The 13,375-nt window shown below is 34.8% G+C and overlaps 1 protein-coding gene across 1 annotated transcript; it reads left to right on the top strand.

Moving 5' to 3' along the window:
* Positions 1–9,058: 9,058 nt before the first annotated feature.
* Positions 9,059–9,768, top strand: TIC20-II (chloroplast import component Tic20-II). Its single transcript, XM_086427062.1, has one exon. The coding sequence runs from the start codon at positions 9,070–9,072 to the stop codon at positions 9,694–9,696; it is 627 nt and encodes a 208-aa protein (XP_086283188.1). The 5' UTR covers positions 9,059–9,069; the 3' UTR covers positions 9,697–9,768.
* The last annotated feature ends 3,607 nt before the right edge of the window (positions 9,769–13,375 follow it).

Below are 13,375 nucleotides of genomic sequence, written 5' to 3' on the forward strand. Positions count from 1 at the left end.
AACTCCAGTCACGTACCTTAGGGTATATCAAACTGGGGGCGTCAATACCATTTGATCAGGTGATTCTGAGAAGTATGTTGATGCACCTAGGCTGGAGCGACCTGAGCCTTTGACCTATTGTAAGCCACACAGTCACATGTCCCGATTGCCAACGTAGTACTAGTACGTGGTCGGTCCCCTCGTGGGATGCCAAACCATTTATGAAAGCTACAACTCTTGACTCGTACCCGTAGGTATAAAAGATGGTCTAAGTATATCAATTGCACTTCTTGGTCAAAATCGGTGCCTAAGCAAGATCTTGCCCCGCTGTACCCTACTGTACGAGGGGGATAGACTACGTCTATTCTAGACGAGAGGTATTTAAGTGGGCCCTTGCTCAGCATTGTGCGCCACCTCTCAACTGGAGATCAAACTGGCTGTTTTTGACTTCAGAGAAGTGAATTGAGGTTTTAGATTATCACCTATACGGTATATCAAACCAAGTCACCACGTATCGAAAGATATATAGGTGTGCTTGGGCAAGGGTGGCCAGATAAAAATGCATTGCACGTAGTAAGCTTAGAGTCTAGAAACCTTCTCTGTAGGTCACGACTCGAACTTATCGTGGGTGTTCCCAGGTTGTTTATTGAATGGAACCTTTGGATTGATGAATATATGTGAATGATGTGAATGATGAGATCAAGAATGTATGGATGTCCTCAAGGATAAAAAATTTTCTTTTTGAGAATTAAAATGGGTGCACCGACCCAATAAAGAATCCATTTTTTACAATAATTTATAATGACCTAGTCCATCTCGATCCAATAATCAAGATGGGTCGGGCCATTTAGATCAAAATGGAAATCAAATTCTTTTCTAAATTCGGGTTTCAACCCATTTTTAAAGAAGAGAAATGGTTTACAAAAGGAAAGTATTTTCTAGAAGAAATGTTCTCTAAAAAATATATATATATTTTTCAGAAAAAGTGTTTTCCATAAGAACAAGATTTTTCAAAAAAAAAATGTTTTCTAGAAGAAAAGAGAATGAAGGAAAAATGATTTACAAATGATATATTCAATAAAATCTCAGGATTCTTAAAAATGTTATCAAGGGGTTAATACCGAAATTGACTAAATCTACTTTTGATGGGGTCATATAGGATTATCATTGCGTCCAAACTCATGCGTCCACCTCCTAGTTGGAGTCGTAAGTCCAGTCGGTTAGAAAGAACCACAGTACCAAGTCAACAAGCAGAGATGGCTTCAGAATCTGAGTTCACAGAGATCCGTAAGATCTTGGCAGCCTTTGCCAATTATATCAGCAATATAAAAGGCAAAGTGGAAATGTTAGAACAGACCTCGGAATCAAGGGGAATTCCCCTAGATGACCTAAAGGGAAAAAAGGTTGAAGAGAAACGTCCACGTGAAGTCTTCGAGCTCGACGGAGATGAAGAGTATGTTGATGAGAATCCGACATTATCTAATAGAATGTCTCAATTGGAGTCAGCGAATAAAAGTATAAAGGGTATTGATGAAATTACAGCAGGCATTGAAGCTTTAAATCGCATCCCTAGAATCCATTTGCCAGAGAAGTTTGTGATGCCTGAAATGGACAAGTTCAGTGGGACAGGGTGTGCAAAAACACATCTTAAGGTGTATGTTACCAACATGCGCACTATGGGGCTCAGCGACGAACAAATGACATTGTTGTTCCAAAGAACTCTATCGGGATCAGCACTACGTTGGTTAATGTCTCAAGATCCAGTTACTGTGGGTACATGGGAAAACATGTCAAAGGCCTTCTGGCATCAGTATAAATACAGTACTGAGATTGAGACCTCAAGAAGGGATTTGGAAGCAACTAAACAGAAAAATGGGGAGACATTCACTGATTTCATTGGTCGCTGGAGGGCCAAGCTGCACAAATGTGGGATAGACCTTCAGAGAAAGAACAAGTGGCTATTATCTTAAAAAACCTCTCGCAAGGGTATGCCCGACATCTAGTTTCCCAATACCTTCCTACATTCGAGTCTCTATTGCAAGCTGGTAGCCAATTGGAAGATGCTTTCGCTTCCGGAATCCTTTCCAATCCTTCTGACAACAAGTTCAAAAAGCCTTTTACCAATTCTAAGTCTAGTACTGATCACGTTTATGTAGCCAATACGTCTACTACACCCGTCCAATCTACTATCTTGCCTAGTAACCAAGTTAACCCTAATCAACCTCGACCGCGTAGGAAATTCACCAATCTTGGGATGCCTTTGAGCATTGTCCTTCAAAACCTATTAAGTAAAGGGCTCATTGCACCTCTCTAACCTCTACCTTTACCAAATCCACTCCCCACTTCTCACAATCCCAACCTATTTTGTGAGTTTCACCAAAATTCCGATCATCTTACTAATCGTTGTGTCGCTCTTCGTCATACAGTTCAAGACCTCATGGACTCCAAAAAATTACTGTCCCTGCCCCTGAGCAACCGAATGTTACTACCAACCCTCTACACAGTTACCAACCTCCTCAGACTTTGAACATGGTATCCAATACTCAACTCTTGTTTGACCCAATCCTTCTCATCCGATCAGTTAATCATAAACCTCCTAGCCCTCCTTTTACCAAAGTGACGGTCCCTAATGAGGTTTTCACCACCAAATGCAGTCTTGGCCAAGAGAGAAGAAGTAAGTCTGAAGAATGCAAAGAATCTGAAGAAGAAAACTCAGTCTAACCGCTTGGAAATAGTTTTTCGAATTCTCAGTCTGTAATCAAGCCCGTTGTGGGTAATTGTCTTTAGTTGTTTATGAGTGTTGAGTTCGGTTCTTTCTATCAAGTTAGTAATCAAATCTGTCTTTTTATTTCTTATTTTGTTCTAGTCAAGTTAGTTTGTTGAGTCTGCAATGGTGTCAGTCGTCCCATCTAAATTTAATTGAATAAAGAAATTTTTGAATACCTTGAGCGCATTAACGAGTTAACTAATAACTGGCTTCAAAGAGAAATTCCTCTAATAAGGAACCCCCTCTTGAATGAGAAGATAAATGTCTTGCTCGAGGAACTAAAGGTCATTGACCTCGGAACAAAAATAATTCCCAAGAAATTCATATTGGAACTAACTTATCCCCAGAGGATCACAAAGAGATGATGAATTTATTCAGAAAATTCAAAAGACTTGCTTACATGGTCCTATGAGGATGTCAGTTAAATTTGGAGTGTTGTTCAACATGAAATATATACCCATCTTATGAGAACACCACAAATACAAACCAGAATTGACTAACATAGTCAGAGGAGGGATTATAAAATGTATCAGTGCTGGAATTTTAAAATCGATGGAATAGTTGAAGCAGCCAGTAAAAATCTCAAGACAATCATCGTGAAAATGTGTCAATCACATATCACACCGGGATTGGCCAGAAAAGTTACCATTCGCATTATGGACATATTACACTTCAATACAGTCTTCTACTAGAGTCACTATAATATGATATGGAAGCAATCTTACGGGTTAAAAGGGAAAATCCTGTATCTCAAGGTCTTGATAGAAGTTAATTGTTAGAAACAGATTGGGTCTGTCAATGGAGAGGAGTCACTTGCATGTTTGACAAGAAAGTCAAAGTTCATCACTTATAAGTCAAAGATCTAAGCATCAGACTACCCAAATTTTTTTTTGAGTATTCTTCTCGATCATAGAAAGTTTGAACTCAATTGGAGAGATTCAATCATCAAGGAAATATTATCTGGAAAAACTGTTAGACTTCAAGATCATGATGGAATCGAATTACCAGAATCAACCAACCTTGACCAAATCAAACGGTACTACATTTAAGGAGGCCATCTTTGGCCGAATCAATTCTCTTATTACCCAGTTCAATATATCCTTTCTCAACCCTTTCGCAGCCTTTTCAAAAAGAAAAAAATTATGCCTTCTTCTTTCTTAGCCCGATCACCTAACCTAAGGGAGGGAAAAATATTCGAACTACGTTTTGGTCTGATCCCAAAATTCTGGGGTACGTAGGCAACCTGAGAAGTTACTTCAGGCCCGACCATATCAAAAAAATAAAAATAGATTCCCCGACAAAGAAAAAATCTAAAAAAAAAAATTCAAAAGAAAAAAATTGTCAAAGTGGGGAAGAAAATTCAAGGAAAAAGAAAATAATTTAAAAGGAAATGTCACACAAGGGGCATTTGGGTTTTTGAGCCTCAAAATCCCTTTCTTTTTATACCTAGTCCTAAGCTTACCCATGAAAGTCCTCCTAAGTACCATGCGAGAAGTCAATGAAGATAGCAAAGCATGATCAGACAGCAACTCCAGAAGGGAAGAAGGGAAGAAGAAGAAAAAAATCTACTAAGTTGAAAACCCAAAAAGGGCGGCTTAGGCAAAAATTAAGGTAAGCTCGCAAGGTTGAAGATCTGAAAGGATGACCTTGGCAACAATCAAAGCAAGGAAAAAAGAAAAAATTGTAAGCTCGCTAGATCGAAAATCTAAAAAGGCGATCTAGGCAAAAGCTAGAGCATGCTCGCTAGATTGAAAACCTGGATAGGCAATCTAGGCAAAACTTAGAGCTATCAAAAAATAAAAGAAAATCTCCGTTGAGTTGAGAAGCTGAAAAGGTAGTCCGAGCCGAAATATCAGAAGTCCGAATGATCAAGTTTCAATACCCAGTTTGAACCAAATATAGACTATGTGGATACAAGTATCTCGTTTATGATTGATCTGAAGAGTTTCATGTCCCTAAGCGAACCGACGGGGAGAAAGAACAAATTCTATGATGAATTTCAGAAAGAAATATTTTGTTCAAATGTCTTTGAGCATGACTCAAAATCTTCAATATAAAAAGTCAAAATTAAAAGTTAAACCTTTATTGCGCTTGCGGTAATCAAGGATTTCAAACTTTCATAATAAGGGCACTTCCTTTTTCTAAAGAGTACAGTTTCCCCCCTTACACTAGGGGCATGTATTTTCAAATTATGTTCAATTATCCCCAGTGCAATGTTCCTTGTCAAACTTGGGGCATTTTTGTTCTGATGCCTGGTCAATTTCAACTCCAAAGGATAAGGTTAACTTTGAATTAAAGGTTACCCTCTTGATAGCAATTTTGAAAACTCCTCAGATTCAAAGAGAGTTAAAATGTTTACCAGACCTTCGTAAAATCCAACTTTTTATTAAAAAAAAAAAAATCAAATGCGAGGTTAATCCCCCGTTTGTTCCCTCAAAGCTTAGTTCATTATTCTTGCACCCTAGGCAGGTAGAATAGAACTTCCTAAAAAAGAAAAAAGTAGTTCATAACTCTTTTACTCCGAGTAGGTAGAGTAGAACTTTCCAAAAAAAATAGTTCATTACTCTTTCATTCCGAGTAGGTAGAGTAGAACTTCTAAAAAAAAAAAAAATTTAGTTCATTACTCTTTCACCCTGGATATCTGTTTATCAACCTACACACAACACAACAATGTAAAATGCAGGTATCACCCCTCGGGTGTGATTCTGACATTTTACTGTTTTATACCATTTTTTCCTTTTTTCGATTTTTACCGCTTTCAATCTTTCAAATAAAATATCCCCTTTCTGATATTTATCAACTCAATTTGAGTTCAATAAATATTAAATCATTTTTTTCAATTATGAAATTCATTTTCATCAATAATATTGAAAAGATACAACACTTAGATCAAAATGGGGTCCGAGCGGTGCACAAGACCCAACTGACAGAAATAGCCCGTTGAAATATCTTACCTTCGTATAATTTGTTAAAAAATACAATTAAACATATCAAATATGCAAGTTCTGGCGTGAATTTTAAATAACCGATTAAATTCTATATTTTTGGAAACTCACCACAAATTTTTAATAAAAATCAAAATGCAATTTTCACAATCTACGATTATTAATAGAAATTGAGAGTTCCTTACTAGTTCTATGTGAAATGATTGAAGCATGTGCGCGAAAATCGAGAATAAACGGTGTGAAAATCGAGACAGGCCAAACTTCGAGGTGGCTGATTTTTGAATTTGGCCCGGTGGTTTCGAAGATCTTGATGCCGTCGTCCTTTCTCCCTTCTGCGACGGATGACGACTTGATTCCGAAACGGATGAAATCCGAGGTCGAAGTTTCGAAATTTCTGTATATAAATACAATTAATTTTTGACGATATGGGGTGAAAGAGAAGATGAAATGAAGAGATCTTGGGTGGGTTTTGTAGATGTCGAGGCTGCGGACCTTTCTCCCTTCTACTTCAGAAGTCGACAGTGAACGATTTGCAACGAATCTGAGGTTAAAAATCGAAGAAAAATGAATTTAAAAAAAAATGGGTTGGCTGGTTTTGGGTCGTTTAAAACGAAAGTGAATAGTGAAAAAATTAAAAAAATTTATTTATATATATCTTGGGATGAAATCGGTATTTTGTCTATTGTTTCGATTGATGATAACTTGACCATTTGGACTCCAAAACTGACAAATAGATATTATATTTTATCTAATTTTTCATTTCAGATCTAATGGTATGGTCAATTTCTACAAATTTTATCTCTAGCAAAAATTTACATTTTTACCCTGAGGTGACCCTTAAAATTGACGTCATTTTCGTTTTTTATGATAATTCGACTTTCTGTGCTCTAAAAATGGCAAATAAATAGTCCATATTAAATAATTTTTCATTAAGAAACCAATTATATGATTGAATCTTAATAATTCTTTCTCTAGCAAAAGGTTACTATTTTAACCTGGTCCGACTCGATAATCGAGGATTTTACAACTTTTATGTTTGGACTCGCATTTGAGCGTGCTTACAGGCTAAAGTATGTTTTTTGATTATTTTGAATCCAATGGTGAGGTCGGATTTCATTAAAAATGATCATAAACATCCTAAAGTTTTATCCTAAGTCCCACTTTTAAGATTTTCTTAAAATTACACTATTTATTTCCTCGAGATACGAATTGAAAACTCGGGTTTTTACAATAGTAATGGGTTGAGTTAAATTGGACTAGGGTTGAGGAGTGACGATGGTGTAAAGGAGGGGTGAGGTAGGTTTTTGGTTCATGGGCCATGTAGGAATGGCCTTAAGCCATTTAGTAAAAGAAAGATAATTTTTTTGAAGGTTTATGCTTTGAGGCCCATTTTAAGTTTTATGAATTTTTGGGCATTTTGCATGGAGGATCCATCCAAATTTGGGTATCTACAGTATGTTTATACATTATTATGTTGACAATCATTTATCCCAAAAGATTGATCTTATCTGAAAGGTGCAACTATAAATATAAGAGGGTCACAGTTCAAATTGGGGCATGAAACATGTGCACGTGACTCTCAGAAGCGGAGGCCGATAATACAACACTCAACGTATTATGCCATACAGACACTCAAATGTATAAGTATGTTTATGTCATAGGATTTATTTCAATTTCGTATAGTTAATCAACAATGGCACAAATATAGCTAAAAATGCACTAATTATTTTTGCTGATATTAACCATGAGTCTTCTCTATGTAGCGTGCCACAACTCTAAAGGGGTATTGTCATGTTCTCTTGCAGATCAATCTTCTTGACCATGTGTGTGGTTATTTTTCCTTTAATAAATTTTAAGAGTTGTTATTGGCACCCCAACTTTTACTTATTATACTCCAATTGAAAATAAAGAAAATAAGTGAATGGTTGAGAATAAGTAAAAAAGTTGGGTGTCAAAAGGAGATCTTTCTCTCTTCTTTTTTTTTTTCATTAGATTGTTATTTTTGGGTTTAGGATTTTATATCATCATAATTGTAAACAATTGTTGAAATTGTTTGAACAAATGTTATAATGTTTTGTAATGCTGAGATTAAAACATAAGCCAAACCTTTGTACTGTTTGAAGAGTGAGTTTTAATATTTAATTAGGGGGGTGAAATAATTTAAGAAATTTGGTATAATAAGTAAAAGTTGGGGTGCTAATAACAACTCTCTAAATTTTACTTATGTGAAAAAATAAAATAGAAGTAGAAGCTCATTTTCATTGATGTCTGACCAAGAAGATCACAGATATGTTGCAAACTGATTTTTTTGTGATTTTTTTTAAATTTTTTAATTTTATAAATGCAAAAACTATTAATGAACTTTTGATTCCAAGAATCAAAATGATCACAGTAACAATTGTATCGAAGTGCACTTTTGATTTCGATTTAGACTGAAATGTTAAAAATGAGTCCAGTAACAATTGTATCGAAGTGCACTTTTGATTTCGATTTAGACTGAAATGTTAAAAATGAGTCCTTCTCCATGTTAATGGTTCGAACTTATGAGTGGAACTTGGGCAAGTTTAACTCCGCCGTGAGTTGAACTTAAAATTTCTTAGGATTACAGATAATTCTCTTGACAAGTAACAAAATGTGCAAGAACGCATAATTTTGATAAGTCTTTACCTGGACAACAAGTGTATATACCACACTTACTTTCATTTAAACTTAAGATAGAGAAAATGGGGATTTAATGAGGTTTAAGAGATTGATTAGACATTAATTTTTATTCATTACACCCAAATTAAAAATAAAGAAAATAAGTTAATAATTGAGAATAAATAAAAATTGCCAAGGGAGGTTCTCTCAAATTTTTTTTGTTTTGTTTTTAGTTTTTTCTTTTAATAATTTCTATTTTTTTAGGTTTAGGATTTTATGTGCCTAATAATAATTGTAAACAACTATGGAAATTTTATTTGAACCATTGTTAAATGTTGAGGTTATAATTTTAGCCGAACCTTTATGTTTGAAGGGTGTCTTTTAATATTTATTTGGGGTTTGGTAAATAACTTAATAAATTGGGGTGTAATAAGGAAAAGTGCCAATAGCAGCTCTTATCATCTCAGATTTGGACGAGTCATTGTGATACTAATGGACGACCCATATATAGACTATCTCACTCAGTAAACCTCATAAATCAGATGACTCGTCCGAGTCATCTCGGTCGAGTTTCAAAACCACGTTTTGTGGTTCCACAAGATTGTCACTAGTGGAAACTGGCAAAAAAAAGTGAAGTCAGAGGTAACTTTACAAAACAACAACCGAATGCATGTTAACACGAGACTCTTCAATAAAACCTAATCTTATCAAACCATTTTGTTAAAAAATATAAAAAAAATGGCTTCGATCCCTCTCATTCGCCTCTCTCTCCGTCCACAAACCCTAAAAAAGCCCTATTTCCTTCCACCATCGCCAACCGTCCGATTCCCCAATTCTATCAAACCAACGGTCAAGATTCTTCCTCGACCATCATCAAAGAAAACAATATGCATGTCTTATCAAACAGTTCCAGCAACCGAGAGAATAATCTCAGCCGTTGCTTACTTCCTCCCATTCTTCAATGGTCTTCAGTACGGACGATTCCTCTTCGCCAAGTATCCAAATCTAGGGTTTCTATTCGAACCAATATTCCCATTATTGAGCTTCTATAGATCGATACCTTATGCAAGCTTCGTCGCTTTCTTTGCTCTGTATCTTGGTGTGGTGAGAAACCCTATTTTTAGTCGATTTGTGAGGTTTAATTCGATGCAAGCAGTAGTGTTGGATGTTCTATTGGTTCTTCCATTGTTGATTCAGAGGGTTTTTAATCCTGGTAAAGGATTAGGGCTTCGATTTCTTGTGATGGGTTATAATGCGATATTTGTGTTTATTGTGGTTTGCTTTTTGTATAGTTTAGGGTTTTGTGTTCTTGGGAGGACTCCTTATTTGCCTTTTGTGGCTGATGCTGCGGATCGACAATTGTGAGGAGATTATGTTTTTGTGTGTTGTGTAATAATGTAGGAATCAATCAAATGTTCGGATTAGTTTTTTTTTTTTTCAATGAATTTGGTTTTATCGAACCCTAGATTATTATAGAGCTACTATTGACACAACAATTTTTGTTAATGCCACACCAATTCCTACGTAAATCACAAAAGGAAATTCACCTTGGCGTGGTGTAAACAAGAGTTGGTGTATATTGCCACACTAACTCTTACTAATGGCACCCCAAGATGTTTGCTAATTCCTTATGATTTACCTATGAATTAGGGTACTTTTAGCAAAAATTGGTGTGGCAGTAGAATCTTTCATTATTAAGCATAGCCTATTAGGAGAAAGAAAAGAAAAAATCTTCAATGTTTTGTAGTGAAAAATCCATGTTGTTTGGTTCAATCATGGTTTTAAATCTCTTGACAACTCGGCCGATGTGTCTCGGTATCGTTCACCAACAAAACAAATAGACAAGGCTAACGTATTGGTTCATTTATCTTATTATTGAATGAGATGGCTCAAATGTATTAGAAAACTTGTATGTGACAACTCGGTCTTGTTTATGGACGAGACATCAAAATGAGTTTTAAAAACATGGGTGCAATTTTGCTTCCTTTACCCCATGATAGAAAAAACACTTACCTACTCCATTGCAATCATGGTTTTTAAATTCGTTCGAGATCGAGATGTGTCATCCAAGTTAATTCGGTATCGAAGTTAAACAAGATCAATTCACAAAATCATTTTTGATCAAGATTTACGATTCACGTTCAATTTTTTTATTTGTCTCACAAGACGTCTCAAGTGTATCGGAAAACTCGTCCAAGACAACTCGATATCGGAGTTGAACGAGACGTGATATCAAGTTTAAAAATCATGATTGCAATACTCTCCTATTCCCACCTAGATTTAGATCTTCATAGATGAGATAGTTCATTAGAATTTAATTTACAAGATAGGAAAAAGAACCTTGAAAAATGGGGAAAAAAGAGAGATTTAAGAATGTTGGAAATAAAAGAGATTAGGAAAAAAGAGAGATTTAAGAATGTTGGAAATAAAAGAGATTAGGATTTAAAGAACAAAGGAAATAAAGGATAGGCCGAATGATTAAGAATAAGAAATCTCATTACATAAAAAATCAGGCTTTACAACTATGGCTTAAAGTAGAAGTGATAGGATCCTTGATTCTAATGGACAATTTTGATCCACTTGAAAGGAAATCTTCTTGCAAATACTAATTTACTTATTTTATAAGTCGTGTTGTAGCAACATTAAAATTGACATCATTTCACACATAACTAATGTGGAGGTGAGCACGAACCATCAATGCTTTTCCATAGTATCTTGATGAAAGGCATTTATGATTTTGTATATACATTCACATCAGTAATGTGTGAATCGATGTTATTTTCAATGTCACTTCAGCATTTTTCTTATTTATTACTTGAGAGTATATATAGAGTTTATGACTACGATTTGAAATTAGATTCCTAAATTAACAAATACTTCCTAATTAATAAAATAAAAAGAATCCTAGAATAATTAAATACTTAATTAGCAACTAGACTTCTAAACTAATAAATAATGTATAAAAATAACTTATCCTAACATCCATCCCCCATTCAAAACGACTTGTCCTCAATCTAGAAAATTTTCATAAGTGACTTTGTCGATAAGCGTGTCCATGTCAGTCTCCAATAGGAGTAGTTAAGGTTTTTTGCAACGATGTCCCAATTTGAATAGTTGATCACAATTGAAACAAAGACCTTTCGATCGACGCTTTGCTTGTTATGTTAGAAAAATCTTTGAATACGAGGAAACCTAAAAGGTGCTTTTGGCTCAAGAATTATTGCTCGGCACAAAAAAATTTCTTAGATTACCTTAATCGTTTCTTTTTGACAAATGCCCAAGTCAAATGCTTCGGTTAGTGAGGCATGCTTAAGTAACTGAACTCCAGCACGTATGTCGTCACATAATCCTGAGACAAAACAATTAATTAAAAATGATTCTGGTAAATTGGTAATCCAATTGGGAAGCTTTTCAAATAGGCCTGAAATTCACGAACCATATCAATTTGTTTGAGTTTAGATAACACTGCACTCGGATCTATGAACTCTCGACTACCAAAGCGAGAGCATAAGGCTGGAGTGTTGGGCCTATGACATTAACCCAATCAATGGAGTCATCCAACGATACCATGCTATAACATCTCCGGTTAGATGAACTGAGGCTAAGGAAACCATTTGTTCATCGGGCAAGCCATTTAACTGTTGATATTATTTAGCTTGAAAAATTCAGCATTTTGGATTATCTCCATTGAACCTTGGAAAATCGATACGAAGTGGATGATCTTGTATTGTTATGTTGCCTTATTGATTTTCTACTCTTTGTTGCACAATAACAAGAACATATGACACTTCTTGAACTAATAGTTGATTAACAACCAAACGTTCCAGAGTTATTCGGAGCGCTCGTATCCCTTCATTCAACTTGTGAATATTGATAACTAGTTGTTTAACCATGGCTCCCATGATTCGAGTCTGTCGCTTAACTCCTTACCATCACCATCTTGAGCACCACGATCTTTGCTCTAATACCAGATGATAGGATCCTTGATCCTATAGATAATTTTGATCCACTTCAAGGGGGATCTTATGTATAGAGTTTATGACGATATGATTTGGAAATTCACTCCTATATTAACAAAACTTTCTAATTAATAATATAAAAAAAAATCCTAAAATAATTAATTAGTAACTAAACTACTAAATAGCGCACACATATCCTAAATACTAAAATAAACTCTTACTAAAATGACGTATCCTAACAAGAAGTATTTTTTTTTCCTTGTTTGGGGGGACATACCCTCCATGTTTTGGTGAATATTTGAGGTAACGGAAAATCTTTTTTTTTTTTTAAATGACTTAAATATATTTATAAAAATGAACTAAGTTTTTGAATTTGTGAAAAAGAAATCAAAACACCTGTTGATTAAGCATTTTTTTTGGTAAAATGTCTATTCCTTAGGTGATTTTATGTCTTTTTTTGTCACAGATTTGACAAAATTATCTACAATGAAAAAAGCCTATTTAACACACATTTTTCAGATGAGATGCGCTTGTTCAATTGAAGTTTGAAAAGTGGGAGCAACTTCATTTGTTTGCACCTCTACTTTGACCTTTGTCTCAGTTACTAAAAAAAAATAAAATTATAGGTTGAGAAGCTATGAATTTCAATGTTGATAATGAAGGTAAACAATAGGTTGAAAATGACTATTTTTTTAAGATAGATAATCAAGAGGGTTTCATTAGAAAATTTGGAGATACTCTTTCAATACGATTAAGAAGAAAATAACAAAGAAGATCAAGAAACAAACTAAAAAACCATCCACATTTACGTGGTTCGACAATGATGCTTACATCTGTAGATTGATCCAATCTTCTTCACAAAACAAAATCAAAGAAAGACAATGCAAGAAAAAATATCGAAGGTTTTAATTCCGAATCCAAGTCCTGAAACCCTTATACACCCTGAAACTTTTCTCTTTCAAAACCTAAAAGAAGAAAATCCTAAATATTTAAATATCCCATAATATTATATTTATAGGATTTCAGAAGAGGAACTCATCCTAACCATTAGATTAAAACCTAATCTAACAATTGAGAAAAAACAC

The sequence above is a fragment of the Akebia trifoliata genome, chromosome 16 (assembly GCF_017979445.1).
Source record: "Akebia trifoliata isolate Shusen 1 chromosome 16, ASM1797944v1, whole genome shotgun sequence".
Lineage (NCBI taxonomy): Eukaryota > Viridiplantae > Streptophyta > Magnoliopsida > Ranunculales > Lardizabalaceae > Akebia > Akebia trifoliata.